The sequence below is a fragment of the Panicum virgatum genome, chromosome 7K (assembly GCF_016808335.1).
Source record: "Panicum virgatum strain AP13 chromosome 7K, P.virgatum_v5, whole genome shotgun sequence".
Taxonomy (NCBI): domain Eukaryota; kingdom Viridiplantae; phylum Streptophyta; class Magnoliopsida; order Poales; family Poaceae; genus Panicum; species Panicum virgatum.
This window is the reverse complement of record NC_053142.1, coordinates 26,715,735-26,733,079: the sequence shown is the minus strand read 5'-3', so window position 1 is coordinate 26,733,079 and position 17,345 is coordinate 26,715,735. Positions and strand designations below refer to the sequence as shown.

Genomic DNA, 17,345 nt, shown 5'->3' with positions numbered 1-17,345 from the left:
CGTGAACAAACTTTAAGTTCGATTCACTTCCCCCAAACTATTTCAATTAGTCCAATCTATCCATAATGAATTTTATTTTTTATTTCTCCGCATACAAATGGAATTTGAATTTTGAATTTTGTAAGGTGCCTTATATGATGATCTATGTTAGAAAACTACATTATAATTTTTCATGATTACTTTTTGTGTAAAATTGTATCTCTAGTCAATTTCATATTAAATCTTCCTAGCCTATGAAAATAACAAGAAAATAATATTAAAGTATTTTTTAACATAAGGCATCGTGTTCTCTCACAAAATTTGAATTCAAAATTCAGTTTGTACATGAAGAAATGAAAAATTAGAAATCTCATTAGATGGTAGATTGGACCAATTAAATTATTTGATGGAGCAAATTGAGTCTAAATTTTATTCGTGTTAAGCACATGTATTGAATTTATGAGAGTAGTGAAATAAATTTTTTCCTTAAAAAAATCTAGGTGATGACTCAAACAAAATCACCCTGTTGTTATTCTTTTTTTTCGAGAAAGTGACCCGTTGTTATTCAGTCATCTGGATTTCAATGGTTTTTTCTAGGCTGCCAAAGCCCATCGCGTCCTGAGGGTAGCAGTGCACTTTATAATCGAATCATGACCTTGTTGGGGATGCCACCTTCGGCCTGACCACCGAAGGACGTCCGAAGATGAAGAACCAGACAGCAAGACCCGGAGGACAGCAAAGGCCTTCGGCCTGACTACCGAAGGACATCCGAAGATGAAGGCGACACCTAGAAGACAGCAAAGGCCTTCGACCTGACCATCGAAGGACGTCCGAAGACGAAGGCGACACCCGGAGGACAGCGAAGGTCTTCGGTCAACTGAGCAAAGACCTGGGGAAGACAACAAGGGAGACTTGGGCGCGGTCCAAGTCACCGGCGAGGTGAGGACACGAATATGATGGGATCCTCGTCTTGATCTCCAAATATGCCGCCCGAGGGGCCGATGGACCCAACATAAGCTGTAATCCACCCATGATTGTAATGGGGAATTACCCTAGGGCCCAGGAATATTCTCAGAATATTACCGTTGTAAGGAGTCTGTATTGTAATTACACGTAGGAGGTGAACCGCTGCCTATAAATACCTCTGTAACCGTTATTGATGGGACATTGAATATAAAGAGTGAGAATATCGACCACTTCTGTTTCCGTTATGATTTCGCACCACGCACATTGCTGAGAAGTCTGCTCTCACATGAGCTTGGATTGATGATTTTTTTTATTGCGGGGCCTAACTTAAACCGGGTATATATTGTGTGCATGTTTGGATCACTGCTACCACCTGCTGCTGGTCCCATCTTCCTACCACTTGTGTCGGATGCACATTGCGACTGCTCTAAAACATATAGTAAGATTTGACTTGTGGTGTCCGAAACTAAAATCGAATCGAGCGGTTGGAACCGTCAGCCATGAAAGCGGATACTAGGGAGTTAAAAAGTAGGGGATAATATGCGAGCGTTGTGTTTCTTTGTATACTTTATTATTATTGTTTTTTTGCGACTTACTTTATTATTATTGTTGTTGTGGGTCCTTTGAAAGCGTGCAGCCTTCGAATGCGGCCAAGTCATCAACAACCTCGGCTAGTTGAATTCGACCGTAGCACTGGAGCTGCCTCCCCTAGAGAGCGAGAGAGAAGACGACCACGCACCCATGATCCAGTACAGGTCAGACCCATCGCCGAACCGAACAATCAATAGCAGAGCCGCGCCCCACGGGTTCGGACCCCGCCCGCCGCCCGCCATCCCGTCTCCGCCCTCTTCCTCTCGCCTCGTGCGCTCCGCCCAGCGGCCACCGCATCGCCATCGCCGAGCTTCCAAAGCCCCTCCCACCCATAGAAATCCTCCGCTCCCGCGCCCCGTGCTCCGTCGCGGCTTCAAATACTCCGCCCCAATCTCCAAACCGCGCTGCTTCCTCTGGGCTCTGGCTTCCCGCCTCCTCGCCTGCTCCGCGTCCCGCCGCTCCCTCATGGCCACCGCCGCCAAAGCAGCAGCAGCAGTCTCCTCCCCGGCCGCCGCGCGCGCCGGGGCGGCCACCCGCCGCGGGTTCGTCGCGTTCGGCGGAGGCGCCGCCCGCTCCTCGCCCGCGCTGCGGCCCGGCCGCGGGCTCTCCGGTGAGGACCCCCTTATTCCGTGCTCCCGATCTGATCTCTGTGGGTTACTGGGGTGGTCAAAGGTTCGTTGTCCTCGTGCTGTGCTGGAGTTCCGAGATCCAGCTCGTCTGCGGTAGCATAGTGGCGCGTTCGGAAGATTTGTGCGGCCGGATGGTTGCTTGCTTCGCAGGTCGTGCCCCCCTAGGATGCCGCGTTTGCTGATTGAGATTTTTGCATAATATGTGGATCAGCAAGCTCGGTTTTAGGTTCCTTTTCGGTTGGCTGCATGCATCCATGGCTTGAGTTAGCAGTTAGGAACTGGGCCATTATGGTCGAATTGGAATTTGTCAGGTTGGAAGTGGAATTTCTTGTTTCCATTTCTGTAGGTAGTATGTTTTGACATCCTTTTATTACAATTAGTCTGAGTGCGCAAGATAGTGCCTCAGCAGCTTTTCCACCTTCGTTGCCTCCTCATCTCTGTTGCTCAGGCTGACCGAGCTCGTCTATTGCAGTGAGTCGCTCCTCATCATAATGCCTGGGTTAATCTACACCATTTTCCTTGCCCGTCATACCTGCAGTGAATTGCAATAGTCTCGTCACCACCTGGCTTGAGTGAATTGCCATAATCTCATCACCACCTGGGATTGGGACAGTCACATGCAGGGATTGGGATGGGTGGCCTTACTTGATACTTGATAGTGATGACAGCAAAGTTTGCTGGTTGCTGCAGACATATTCGTAGTGGTGACTAGGAAAACTGAGATGTCTGATTATGACTATAAGCAGCATCTATCTGAATTGTAGGTGTCATTAGTAGTATTAGTTGTGGTTGGAAGTAGTTCACATTTTGGGGCTGATAGGAGTATGCTTATCTAACACATCAATGAAATCTGTATCTTATGCCACTTGGCAGAAGCAATGTGATGAATCCAATGTTGGCCCAACAATGAAATATTTCTCTCAACCCAATTAAGCCCAAAGGGCAGTTTACATATATATAGACTCCACCTGCAGCATATTCTACGGAATATACTCCTATACACTTAATAGACACCTAAGCAGCCACATCAGGCTAGAAAAACCTCCGTGTGATCCCATCGATGGTCAAGATCACCCCGGGGGGCTATACGTAGCACTATCTAGTAGTATAGATAAATACAGGGACGCACTATTGTGAGACTTATCTAACATCCAAAACTCTAGAACTTAAGGCTCATGAAGTTAGTATCTTACAATAAATTTTTCAATAGGAAACTCGAGACTGTAAGGTTGAACCAAGCTAGACAGTAAGATATACATCTAAATTTAACAACTCCACATAGGGAAACGAACCATTAGCAGTTTTTTTTTCATTCTAGAAAGCTGAATATATGAATATGTTTTTAGCATATCCCTACCAGTTCGGTTGTGAAAAGAAACTAATGCTGAGAACAGTTTTAAATACATGGTCCTTAATTGGATGAAGGGTTGGAAATATTTTTGGCAAATGGAATTGCAGCATATTGGATGTGAAAAATGAGCGCAGAATATAAGCAGGGGTGAGCGTTCGGCGGTTCGGTCTCTCGGTTATTTGAGGAATTCGGTTAGTAAAAAATGAGAACCGAAACTTGTTTCAAAATTGTTAAGACCGATCTATTCGGTTTCGGTCAGGTTCGGTGTCGGTCTAGACCGAACTGACCGATCAAAAAATAACAGCAAGAAGAAGAAAAATCCAGCACAACGTTTCTGTGTTCACAATGGATCCTTATCATGGTGGAGCACAATCTCCGTGTCTGCCGCAAAGGGCACCACCTTATGCTGTCAGCAGAAGCTAACACCTGCCAAGCCGCCCCGCCGCAGATCCAGCGCTCCGATGGGGCACGAGGACCTCATCTTCGAGCTCTGGCGGCAAGAGAGTGGGGAAGTATTGCAGGCCGCGTTGTGGGCAAGAAAGCGCAAGCCGTAGACGCTGCCTGTCACTGTGGGAGGAGTTGAGGTCCACCGTGTGTGGAAGATACGGCAGACCTTGATTGCCTGGTGGGAGCAAGTGTTTGCCGCTGCGGCGCTTGAGCTGGACGCTATTGGCCAGGTGCAGGCTAACAAATTTTGGATGCTTTGTGTGAGCGTGCGGCTGGTGGGCGGTGGCTGCCTAGCTGGGGGTGGGTTGGTGGGGTAGGAAATGTTTGTTATATACCTAGGTTGGAAAGGGCTGTTGGGCCTGGACTGAATGTTTTACTAGGCTTCTTTGTGCATTTCGGTTATTTCGGGTGATTCCGTTAATCGAGGCTCAAGACCGAATTAACCGAACTAAATTTTGTTAGTTATATCTTAAGACCGAATTAGAGACCGAAAAATTCGGTTTCGGTTAGTTTGGGTTCGGGCTTGGTTAGTTCAGTTCGGTTCTTGGGGTTCGGTTAATTATGCCCACCCCTAAATATAAGTCAATATATTTCACTATGCTGTAATGGCATATCATGTTGAACGCGCTGATTCTACTTACTGATCATTATGGTAATGACGAACAACTGAAGAAAACTAGATCCAGTCGAACTAAACAATAAAATGGTATCTTGAGATAAGTTGTAGGCATGCCTTAGTTCGAAATCAAAACATTTTTCTTTCCAATGGATTTAACTTATATAAGCTTGTACTTTCGTTCAAGTAGCTAGAGATGAAGGTCTCAACTCTTTTTTCCTCACAAGTTCATGAATTTTTTGTATGCATAGTTGATGCATTTATTTCAGAAATAATCAGAAAGAATTTAGTATCTTTTAAAACTTCTCTAGTGGAAACAACATATTTGCATTCAGTACTGACCAAACTTCTATCTGCAGGAGTGCGAACCCATGTTGCAGCTGTTCAACAAGCTGTTGCAAAAGATGCTACCAAGCTGCAAGCACCGGTTGTTATTGTTACAGGTGCCTCCAGAGGGATTGGAAAGGCCATTGCTTTAGCCCTTGGAAAAGCTGGGTGCAAGGTTAGCTACTTGGCTGTTTAAAAGAATCGTTGTACATTGGGAAAATGTTTTATAAATGCAGAGAGGGTCAGCAACTTACTCAACAATCAATGTGACTCTTGTAGCAAGTATCTGTACACAATACATATGTGGTTGTGTGCTGTTTAATTTATTTTTTACTCCTATTGTATGAATAGACATGTGACCGTATATGTATGATTGTACTCACCTGCTTACAAATGCAAATATCTTCTTTCCCATGGAATGGCAAGTTAGCACTAACCTTAGGGTCTTGAATCTGGCTTGACATTTTAGGTTCTGGTGAACTATGCCCGGTCATCAAAAGAGGCTGAAGATGTCGCCAAAGAGGTGAGCATGTTGATTAACAAATTACTTTGTTGGCAACTTGGCAATTATTTGTTTGTCTGTTTCTGTTAGAGGGCTAACACAAAGACAATCTTTAACAGTTTTTGATTTATTGCTTTTTATTTCACTACAAGTGATCAGACTTGTTCCTTTCAGAACATCATTATTTCTATCCCTCTCCTTGATTCTCAACATTGCAAAGTTGTCATCGCAATCCGAATTCTTTATTTATGTTTGGCCTTACAAAGGAAAACATTGAACTATTATCATTTTTTATTTATTTATCTGGGGAAGCGATAGTGTCATTATTCTGAATTCTCACTGCCATTTTTAAGACTTTGCAACTACAGAACAATTAAAGAATCACCTTGAATTATGTTTCATGGTTCTAATTATTATAATGGCAAATATAGAGATTAGTATATAGTAACAGCAGTGCGAGAACTATAACGAAATAGAATGGTGTTTCTTGAATTTGGTTGATTCAAATTCACCACTTTTCGACTAATCAGGAAAAATTATTATTTAACTATCTATTTAAATCCGGCTATAGTTTTCTGCCTACAAATATGTATAGACTAGAGACCTACATTCTCCTTTCCCACTTGAACATGCATTCATTCAGATGCTTACAGTGCTTGTTTTCCAGATTGAAGCGGCTGGTGGTGAGGCCATCACATTTGGAGGAGATGTTTCGAAAGAAGCTGATGTAGATTCTATGATGAAAGCAGTAAGTGTAGTTTCTATAGAGAATGAAAATATTCCTTTTCACTGTTACATCAATGTTTATTTGAACATGATTATGATTAGTCTCTAAATCAATTAGGCTCTGGATAAATGGGGAACAATAGATGTGTTGGTAAACAATGCAGGTATGTTCCCCATGGCAAATTGCACGTTGCCTGCTACCATTTTCAGTTGATTTGTTTTGTCAAATAAAACTGTATTTTTTTTATTAGGGATTACACGAGACACATTATTGATGAGGATGAAGAAATCTCAGTGGCAAGATGTAATTGATCTGAACCTTACCGCTGTCTTCCTGTGCACACAGGTGAGTTCGTAACCTTTCTTTATTTTTGAAATTACCTGAATTGTTAGATGTGTCTTACAGAAGCATATTCTTTGCAGGCTGTTACTAAAGTAATGATGAAGAAGAAAAAGGTAATGCTTCTCAGCTCTTCATATTGCACTTAATTTACTTGCAGAAGCACAACAAAATGAGTGCCTTGTTGCATGGTTTTCTTACTTTCTAGTTGTGAAATATTGTATAACTGAAAGTGGTATGAAGCAAAAGAGCTAATATTAATCCATAGCGCACATTTGTAATGCATTCTTATTGTGTTGTGCCTCAGTAGGTAGGCAAATACACATGGAAGGTCATGGACTGATAGTTTGTTACCACTATTATTTGTATTTGTCTTGTACTCTTTGGGTCTCTGACCTTCAAGAAGTTGCTGTCAAAATTTGTCCTGTTTGCTTTTTTTTCATGGTTCGTAATGTGTGTATTTTTGTTGCAAAATGCAGGGAATAATTATCAACATAGCATCAGTCGTCGGTGTTACTGGCAATGTTGGCCAAGCTAATTATAGTGCAGCCAAGGCTGGGGTTATCGGCTTCACAAAAACAGTTGCCAGGGAATATGCAAGCAGAAATATCATCGTATGATTTTTATCTTTCATTATTAGCTCACATGTAACATTAGATAGTCTGCATTTCTGAAAGTCTTCTTAATATACATGCAGGTTAATGCTGTTGCACCAGGGTACATTGCATCTGATATGACTGCCGAACTTGGGGAAGATCTTATGAAGAAACTTGTGACAACCATTCCATTAGGTAAGTTGTATGCATCTTACGCCGATCCTGTGAACTGTTCCTTTGTATTAGCTTCTTAAGCTGCACCATTGTACAAGTAGCATTATTAACTTGTTTTGTCTTATGGTTCTTTAGTGATGCCCCAAATGAAAATTACTTGCTGGTATTCGTTAGTGATGCACCACTTAACGATTGTAAGAGGAAGATCATTCTAGTATTTATTATTACAGATAGGGGCATGGGATGGCTACAATTTAAACTGCCTTTGATATTAGAATAGACTGCAAGAGCAGAGTAATAATTTCCAGAAACTAGAAAGGAAAACAATAAACCAAAAGCCGTGTTTACTTCATCTTTTATGAAACCCAAACATATTCTTGTACAGTTATTCATTGATGCAGAGGGGAACATGCTGGATTTATATAACCATAATGCATTAGTTTTGGTAGAATATGAAAGTACATCATATTGGAATATTTCGTGCTTCTCGTTTGTCCTCAGCATTGAAATGGCAGCTCTCACCACTAACTCTGCATGTTATCATACGACTTCCAGGGAGACTAGGCGAACCAGAGGAAGTTGCAGGGTTAGTCGAGTTCTTGGCCCTTAATCCTGCGGCCAACTATATCACCGGACAGGTGCATGACACAATGACTACATTTGCCCTTAATTTTTCAGAGTGTTATTTCATAGCATTTCAATTAACCCTTGTTACACGCAGGTGCTTACCATTGACGGAGGGATGGTAATGTGAGGTATGAGTGAGCTTGATAGACTTCGACTTAGTCTATAATGGTGTTGTACGCTCCTGTGCATGAGGCGATTTTTGGACTACAAATTTTAGGGCTGTCTCTTGTTTTGTAGTACTCTCGTGTTTTGTAGTACCCACCAATGTGTCATGACTCATGATGTATTTTGGATTATAAATCGGCGTGTTGAAGTTGAAATATATGTCTTTGGTGTCATGACTCATGATGTGTGCCAATTTGTCAAGGCCTTTTGAATTTGATCCTCGCTGGTAGATCTCTGTTTCTGTTTATGCATGACCATTGTTATTCTTTATCCTCAGCTGTCGTCCTCCTACGTCGACGGAGACAACATTGGTGGTTACTTTTTGACAACCTTTCGCAATCTATAAGCCTGAATCTGTGCTAATCAACCGGCATCTCGCGGCGCATTCTGGACACTTTAGGATGTCAAATCCTTTGTAGTGGAAAGTCTTGAACATCTAGCTGCTACAAGTACAAAGAGTAATGTTAGGTCTAGGCTTAGATAGGTTGCAGAAACAAATTGCTACTTTTAGTTCTAAAGTCCATTTAGGGGTTGTTTGGTTCCGGCGACTAAACTTCAGACCATGTCATCACATAAAAAAGAATCTCACTATTTTAAAGTATTAAATAAAATTTAATTATAAAAATAATTGCAAAACTTCAGAGCTAAACTATAAGACGAATCTAATGAGATATATGGTTACTGTAGTATTACTGTAGCAAATCATGAATTAATTAGGCTCATTAGATTCGTCTCACGAATTAGCACTCATCTGTCAAAAAAAATTATAAACATATTTTATTTAATACTCTTAAATAGAAAAATTCTCTTTGATATGATAGGGGCTAAACTTTAATCTCAAAAAACAAACAGCCCCTTAATACCACAACAAGCAGAAAGGCTTGTCCACTGCTGCCACCACAGCTTCACACAAGTGACAAGCAGCAGCAGGTTAGGCCAGAGCCCGCGGTAGTACCGCTCCCTCCATCCAAAAAAAATACAACTCTAGCTTTCAAGGAGTGAAATAATTTTAAGTTTACCTAAATTTATACAAAACAGTATCAACATTTATGTTATAAAATATAAGTATCATTAAAGAAAATATATTTGGTTATGGTTCCAGCCGTCTGCTGTCATGTTTGGCATCGACTGACTCCGCAAGTCGACATGCATGGATGTATCCAAGAAGGTTTAACTTGGGTATTCAAACCGTGTGGTTGTAAGTCAGGTACCTCCACTTCATGACAGCTTTTCTTTTCTTTGTGGTCCTCAAGATTTTGCTTTTGTTAAATAAAATTGAGTCAGATAGTATCATTTGGAGATGGTTTCTTCAAGCTTCCAAATAGAGTAGTTTTGCTGTCACCATTCTGATATGTAGGACCATTTTATTAGATGCAGTACCAAAGCATGTGCTTGGTATGTCTGAATATCAATTTATTTATGGCATGTAAATTGAACCAATGCCATTTATTACTGGTATTGTCTCTATTTTGCCCCCAATTATTATAGGCATTTTGCTTGAATACATTGTTTTCAAATTCTTATTTATAAGATTACTCTAATTTTTTTAAAAAAAATACGTGCGTGCCGCATGTGCGTCTCTGCTAGTTAATTACAAGATCCACGAAATTATATGAGTATGATGTAATTATAATAAAAATGTTGTAGCAACGCACGGCCACCTTTGCTAATTATTAGAATATATATAAAGCTGATGTCCAAACATGACACAACAATTTCGGATCTCGAATTTTCACTGCTGCTGGCGCGCAGCGGGTGTCGCGAGTTGCGACGAGGGGGTGGACGCGGTGCTGACGTCAGTGGACGAAGCGCGGCGGCGCGCACGCTGTTAATTGGGGTTTCTGGGCCGGCAGAAACCGGAGAGCCCATGCCCAGATAGATCTTCCCAGAGCCATCCGATCCGATCACTGCGGTGGAACTCTATCGGGAGCAGAGCAGATACATTGATCTTGGTTAGGCTGATTAACCAAATTAATCCAAAAATTCTGCTGATACATCCGAATAATTAAACGTTTCACAAGTAGTGGACTAAATTTCTCTTTTTGACCCTGCATACAAAACTTGGGAGATATAGGTGCGTACTGATCCAAACAACTTAAAAAAAAAGTCTAATTCAATGCTGACTTGCTAAATTGATGCATCGTTGATGTATTTGGCTTTGCCAAAAGAAAAACAACATTAAAGAAGCATTTGCCAAGCAATTCCAAATATGTTTGAAACTATTATATCATCACCTGTAAGACACTACTATCGCTTCTCCTTTCTTAAATGACAAGGCAATGCTCCTACTAGTATTTCAAATATATATATATATATATAAATAGACTATTATGCTCGTGTGTTGCTACGAACAAAGTTGGTATAAGTATCAGACACGTATAATTGCCCCATGCGTTAATTTTATGGGGATCTACGTGATCGAGTCGTGGACGGCGGGCTTGTCCTGACTCGTATAAGGGATAGACTAAGACTCATATGTCAATGATACAAGATGGATCAAACTAAAAATTTAGGTGAAAACTTTACTCGCTTTAGAAATAGGTATAGATGTATGCCTGACATATAGATTCAGGAGTTCAATTCCAAGCTATATCAGACTCTTAAGTTGCTCAAGTATACATGACCCAATGAATATGAAATTTTTACTACACCTCAATCATATAATGATTAGCCCATCATAAAAATTTCATCATAATTGGACCACAAAAAATGTAGATATGTAGTAATTACAGAAAAATATATATCTAAAATAAAAAAATATTTTTACTAAATTATATCATATCTTATCATGTCATATGTTCACTGTATAGATGTAATCATTTGGAGTCCAATAAAATTAGATTTTTCATTTTATAATTTTTCTTGATTTACTATAATTTTTAAATATTCATCGAAAATAAATATAAAAGAAAAAAAGAAAAAACAATGATATAAACCAGCCATGGAGGTTATATATCCGGTATCGCAAGTTCAAGTAGCCCAAATAGCCGGTTTTCAAGTCTAGGGTGAAAACATGGACTCGATCTATTATTCAGGATGACAAAAAAGGACTTTTCCCGTCAGAAATGCTGGCCACAGAGCTAACAATAGGTTCAAATGAAACCCGATAATTAGGTTCTATATTAAATTTGCAGTACCTTGGCTTTCCCTTGAACCTACTCTCGCAGGGCAAAATCAGAGCGTTGCTACCGTCCACGCTTGAACTACAAACAGAGCAAACAGTAACCATAAACAAATCTCCACAACAGATGCAAAAAAGGAACAACCGACCTAGCTAGGGCAGGGGCCGATCAAAAACAAGTTACAAGTTACCGAAATTAGTGAATTACCTTGGTGCTTGCAAATTGCAGTGTGGTCGGTGCGGTGAAGGAAGATGCGCGTGTCCTGCGCCGGTTGCGGCTTGCTGGGTGCCTTTCTCCCTCGCTGCCTCGCGGCTTGCGTGGTAGACGCCACCCTCCCTCGCCGTATCTAGGCGTCGTCCGTCTCGCGCCGCCAATCGCTCCCCCCAAACCTAAGATTGGAAGTGCACGTATCAAGTGCAAACCAATCTCAAATATTATATTTTTAAAAAACATATAAGTGTAACAGATTTACTCGTCGTCAGCCGATTGAAATTTGGTTACTCGTCAATCAACGACGTGGTTCGTCCGATCTGTAACGGATGTCGATCATATTTGTTTATTTTGTTTTTGGGCCCACAACGAAAACCGCATTAATTATCTAGGGGAGCTACCCGGTCATCATTTCCCCCACCCCACCAAACCCTTTCAGCTTCTCTTCACGAGCCCCGACCCCCACCCACTCTTGCATGTGAGAGGAGAGCAGGGGGCGGCGATGGTTCCTGGGCAGTGGCCAGATCGCCGGAGTCCCCATCGGCGACACCAACTAGTGTGAGGAGGAGGAGGAGGCGCTGTTGGCTGTAGGTTTCTTATCCGCGAGCATGCCCTCTACAATTTTGTTAGGGTTTTCCCTAGATTTTTCTGGGATTTCTGTTGTTTTTTGATTCGTACTCCATTTCATGGATGGAGGAGAGGGATTTGGAGGAGCACATGACAGTGTGTGTGTGTGATGGGCGGAGGGGGGGGTCCGCACGGTGCTTTTGCTTCGTATAGGTTTCAGATATTTTTGGGATAGATTTTGATATTTCTGTTTCGGAATTGGGGGAAGGTCTCTATCTAGAAGGGGGATTATGTCTGCGTGCACTAGGCATACGCAGATTCGGCGCTGGAGAAGTATGCACCCAAGCGGCGCAAGCTCAGGCGAGCAGGCTGCCGCAGGCCGCGCACTGATGTGGGCGACTCGAGCCGGCGAGAGCTAGGCAGGACGGAGGAGCTGCGAGCCAGGCAAATGTTGTTTTTGTGTGCGTGTGTGAGGGAGAGGGTTATCAAAAATAAAATCAGTTAGTTTTGTATCAATTTTGGTACTTTTTACTGCAAATTTCGTAGTATTTTCTACATCTGAATCAAATTTCATGGTGTATCTGGTATTGGACACATGTAATCTTTATAATAAAGTTAGAGCATGGTAGAAATGGATATTTCTGAGCAGTTGAATGTTATGTCGTTAGATCAATGCTACTAGGCAAATAAAATTTCCTATTGTATTTCCTTGTGCGGCAAGAAGAAAGATTACTCTCAATGATTTTTTTACTGACAGCAAGTGATCTCGTTTCACATTCATTGTGCATCGACAAATAATACAACACATATCTTTTTGCTAATTAATAGTTGCTTTTATCTTTAATCCATTTATGCTTTTGCACCGTATGCTTTAGTTTTGGTCACCCAATAATTAGTGAAGCCACAAGTGTCATGTTGCTAATTAGTTTTTGTGTGTGTGTCACTGTAATTGTTCCTACCTTTCCATGCTACAAAATAATGATTTAATTCAGTGATATTTTTGTCTGAACCAGTTTCTTTCTTCTGCTCCAAAAAATATCACTGTAATTGTTCCTACCTTCCATGCTACAAAATCATGATTTAGTTAGTGATATTTTTTTAGATAAGAGAGTGAGATACATTTTGAACAGTTATTATATTTTATAACTTAATGCGGATAAAAGTGTTTACCAATTTTTTAGAGAGGGTGAGATGCATATTGTTATCTGCAGGAGTTCAGTATGGCTTTTTGCCCATTCTATTCTAAACTGTTTATACTGTTGGATGCCCATTCTATTTGATTTGAGTCGATCTATTTCCTTATTTGATTTGATTATAACTGCAAGCATTTGTTTGTTTTCAAAAATTTTAATCAATTTATTTTCTAGCTAAGGCAAATTTCTGGTGATATTTACTATATTACTTGTTTTACCTCAGTTCTCATGTATATGCTGAAAACTCAGGTCTGGCCAGCTGATCTAAAGGTGAGCAGATCTAGGTATGCGTGGGTTACACCATCAGTCTGATTTTAGTTGATTTTTTTGTCTGTGTTGTTTTATGCCCTCTTTTTCTAAATGGAGAGATTTTAAGTATGATATTAAATTCAACTTGCTTTATGGTTTTTGTGTTTATGGATTCTATCATGGACACTATTCTAACACTCCACACTAGTTATCATTTATTTTTGCTCTTCGTAAAATTTGATGTTCTGGACTTCAAGTACCAGCTTTTGTATAGCAGTCGAGATGTTGGTAATGTAACAAAATCCATTCATTTGGAGTGAAATTTTGTATTCTCACTCATGTGTTTCTTAATTTTTTCCAAGGAGCATTTCCCCCCCACTAAACTGCGCTGCTAGTTGCATTCGCAAAGGTAGGAATGCAATGTGATGTACCCTTCCTGTTCATCAATTATTTTATGTTGTAACTTTTCTGTTTATTTTGGAGTAATTTTTATTACACAATTTGTCAAATTATAACTTGGGTTTTCCTATTCAATTATTGATCTGTTCTTTTAGTTATAGTTCATAATTATATAATTTACATTGTACATTTTGATATACTCTTTAATTCTGACACTTATTCTATGTTATAAACTTTGATATTGTTTTTGTCTTTACGTAATTTATCATGGACACTTATTCTAACAATCTAGACTAGTTATATTTTACTTCTAAAATTAAATCATATTTTTCTCATGTAAAATAATGGTTGATCTGTTGGTTGTGCGGGTGTAAACCTTTTTGCAGAGTGCTTTTCTTCAACATTTTTTTTTGCCTAGGGGGATTTGACTGGAGTAGTGCGATGGTATGGATTTGTAGCATATCAGCTAGCCTCTACCAAAAAAATTCTATCATACTTTTTCTCCATTTCTTCTCTACATAGTAGCATAGTTGTCTGCTATATTTGTGTCATTATTTTTTTTGGTTATCTTTGTACTATTCTGTCTCTATTTTCTCTCTCTTATTAATTGTTTTGATTAGTTCTCTTTCCCCATATATATCGCTGTGTGTTTCTTTGTACCAGTGAGCATAGCTGTAAGAATTTTCTTGGTTTGAAAAATTTTAATCACTTTAGCTAAGCCAAATTTTCTGATGCTATTTTGACCATATTTACTTTGTTTTCTTCACTGCCTGGGTCGTTTTTTGTTTGTATTTCTGTGGTTTACTGTCTATTATGGTTTTTGCATGGCATTCTATATATCCCAGCTAAAGTTAATTGAATTAAGTAATCTGTGATCCCACCTTATTACAATTAGTGGCCATGTCATTGTTTTGAGTTATACACTGTACCTTTTTTGACACAAGTAATCTGTGATCTCATCTGATTGAAAAGTTATAGCTTCTACTTTTTCATTAAGGGTAATATGATGTAGAATGTTGTAGAACTAAGGAGATTACATGGCATTAACCAAAAGGTCAGGCAGTACCAGCATAGGGTGAATATCTAGTATTATAGTCTCTAGAAAAAAATTATTGTTAATTTATACCATACTTTGTCTTAGCTGTAAGTCAAATTATATAGCATATTTTTTTCTTAATTAGTGGCAAGTTATTATTTTTTCTAACATTTTGTTAAGACAGCACCACCATATGAGAACTTGCTCCATTCTTTTTTTTTTGTTTTGTAGCTCCTGCTACAATCATAGCTTTTGCTCAAGAGCCATCATCAAGGTACAGAACTTGAACATTTTGTATAATATGTCAAAGCTAAATATTTCACTTTATTCTAAAAACAAATTTTATTAAATATATCTATCATTTTCTTTTTTTGTTTAGATGAGCAATCAGGACGCCGAGGTTGTTGTGATGATGTCCAAGATGAGCCTGAAGAATTAGTTGAATCTGAGAGTTTACTTTTTTTTGAGGGGTATCTGAGAGTTTACTGTAATAGATAGATGTGATGTGATGTGATGTCTAACATCGCATCTATCCAACAAACAAAAGGCCCATAGGGACAACATATTTTTTTTAATCGGGCCAGATGTAAATGTGTCTCACTGTCCACAGGTACAATAGAAAAATGATGTAATTTCTATTGGGCTAATAGTAAATAAGATTCATAGCCAACAGACACGAAAGACAAGGCCCACACAGCCAACAGGAACAAAAGATAAGGCCCATATCGAATAGAAACAAAAGACAAGACCCACAATACATGAAGAACAAGTGATTCACAATACATGAAGAACAAGTGATTGACATATATCTAAATATCAATCAACTTACAAAGAGATAGATCTTAAGTGTAAATCAACCTCTCAGTGCAAACTATAAAAACTCAAATTTAAGTCATTGAATAACATCCAAGAGATATGAGTAATTTTATAATCTGTACCCGCTCTTAGATTGGGTAATCACACTTTTGCAAATTCCCCCTCCCACTTCTCTGCGCCCCTTCCTTTGGATGTTGATCTGGTGGCTCAGATTGTAGTTTTCATAGTTTGCACAGAGAAATTAATTTGCACCTGATATGTTTTTAAAAAAATACAATTCAACTATGTATCTGAATAGGGAATAAGTCAAATTTACCCTCCTAAACTTGTCAAGAAATTCGGAAGATCCCCCCCTAACTGCAAAACCAGGAATCATCCCCCCCCCCAACTCTTGAAATCTGGCAAATAACCCCTAGCTAGTTTTCACTGTGGTTTTCGCTGACGTGGTAGGTGGCCCCACATGTCATCCTCTCCTCTCCCTCTCCCTCTTGTGGCAGAACCGCCCTAGTTAATCCGGCTCAAGTGCGCTAACCATCACCCTAAAGGTAATCCCGGCTAACACGCACTTCAAACGGAGTAATCCGGCAGTGCTGTTGGGTAAAGTCCCGAAGAATCCACCTGAGCGTCGATCGAACCCAAAGCTTACATGCAACTCACACGAAGGTGAGTCCAGACAGTACAACATTTCACAAATACTATTACAGAGTCTTAACTTAATTATTACAAACCAAGTTTGAAATCTCAGAAAGGTACTTGAAGTTCAAATTGAAAGTAGTTCAGAGTTCAACTGCAGCGGAAATAAAGCGAGTTCTAAACGATGATACAAGATGTCATGATGAAGCTCGTACATGACATCACTCGGCATTGTCATCGTTGGCCGGAGTCGTATCCCACTCCACCAACCAACCAGGAGGTAAAGTACACGGCCAAGTCAAGCTAGCTATCTGATCTTCAAACGTATCACCTGAAAACAAAGTTGAGCCACAAGTAAGGCTGAGTATACTAATACTCAGCAAGGCTTATCCGACTGGGATATACTTAGCCCTCTAACTAAACATGCAAGGCTTTTGGCTTGAGAGGTTTGTTTTTGCCGAAAAGCAACAAAGAGTAAGTCCTTATTTTCGGATTTTAGCTTTCAAGTTCTAGTTCGATTAACCATTCTACATTAGCATCTATCCAATAGCATACATGGTGAAAAATAATTATTTTTCATCATTCAACCATATTCCTCATCATCATTATTCCACTTCTTACTCTATGTGGTAAAAGGGTTAAGCAGTCTCAATATCTGTGAGAAGCGGACGATTCGAATCAAATTTGTTAATCTGGCCAGTCAGACCTAAACACACGCATGGGGAATGAAATCACCCACGCGACTTTTCCCCTTTTTCCCAGGGCATGGAACAGGCCCACCGCCCTAGGGTGCCCTGCACCCGTGCGTGACCAAAGACCAGACATTAGGGAGTATGTTCCACGGCTGGTTCCATCAGGTACTTAAGCTTATCGATTACCATATTCTCGGCATGTGGTTAGTACGTTCAAACGCTTAACCACCACTACCACACACCGCGGCCTTATCCATTTTCACTAAACAGATGGGGTATCACAAGTACAACAACCCCGCCCATAAACCTTATATTGCATTGTGTAGTAAGCATTCAGCTCCTATAATTCTCGCGAGTGACAGGAAATCACTCGACTTCTACCGAACCATTAG

At 40.1% G+C, this 17,345-nt stretch overlaps 1 protein-coding gene and 1 long non-coding RNA gene across 4 annotated transcripts; both read left to right on the top strand.

The window, feature by feature from the left end:
* Window positions 1-1,628: 1,628 nt before the first annotated feature.
* LOC120640680 (3-oxoacyl-[acyl-carrier-protein] reductase 4-like) lies at window positions 1,629-8,250 on the top strand. Its single transcript, XM_039916581.1, has 11 exons — window positions 1,629-2,146; window positions 4,939-5,081; window positions 5,376-5,429; window positions 6,076-6,156; window positions 6,253-6,298; window positions 6,386-6,480; window positions 6,558-6,590; window positions 6,954-7,088; window positions 7,172-7,265; window positions 7,800-7,882; window positions 7,966-8,250. Exons 1-11 carry the CDS (start codon window positions 1,687-1,689, stop codon window positions 7,996-7,998), a joined length of 1,257 nt encoding a protein of 418 aa, XP_039772515.1. The 5' UTR covers window positions 1,629-1,686; the 3' UTR covers window positions 7,999-8,250.
* A 3,520-nt stretch (window positions 8,251-11,770) lies between these two features.
* On the top strand, window positions 11,771-15,488 carry LOC120640679. Of its 3 annotated transcripts, none has more exons than XR_005661959.1 (3): window positions 11,771-11,955; window positions 13,378-15,086; window positions 15,192-15,488. It is a non-coding gene; the product is annotated as an uncharacterized LOC120640679 (long non-coding RNA). The 3 variants fall into 3 exon arrangements; XR_005661960.1 differs by lacking the exon at window positions 11,771-11,955 and having other exon boundaries at window positions 13,347-13,786; window positions 15,044-15,086; XR_005661958.1 differs by lacking the exon at window positions 11,771-11,955 and having other exon boundaries at window positions 13,347-15,086.
* Window positions 15,489-17,345: the final 1,857 nt, after the last annotated feature.

What these genes read in the sequence shown, in the direction of transcription:
- LOC120640680 (XM_039916581.1), top strand. Translation starts at nt 1,687, where the DNA reads ATGATCCAGTACAGGTCAGACCCATCGCCGAACCGAACAATCAATAGC. An exon ending in TAATGATGAAGAAGAAAAAG is followed by an intron (nt 6,591 to 6,953) that starts GTAATGCTTCTC and finishes TGCAAAATGCAG; the next exon opens with GGAATAATTATCAACATAGC. An exon ending in CCAACTATATCACCGGACAG is followed by an intron (nt 7,883 to 7,965) that starts GTGCATGACACA and finishes TGTTACACGCAG; the next exon opens with GTGCTTACCATTGACGGAGG.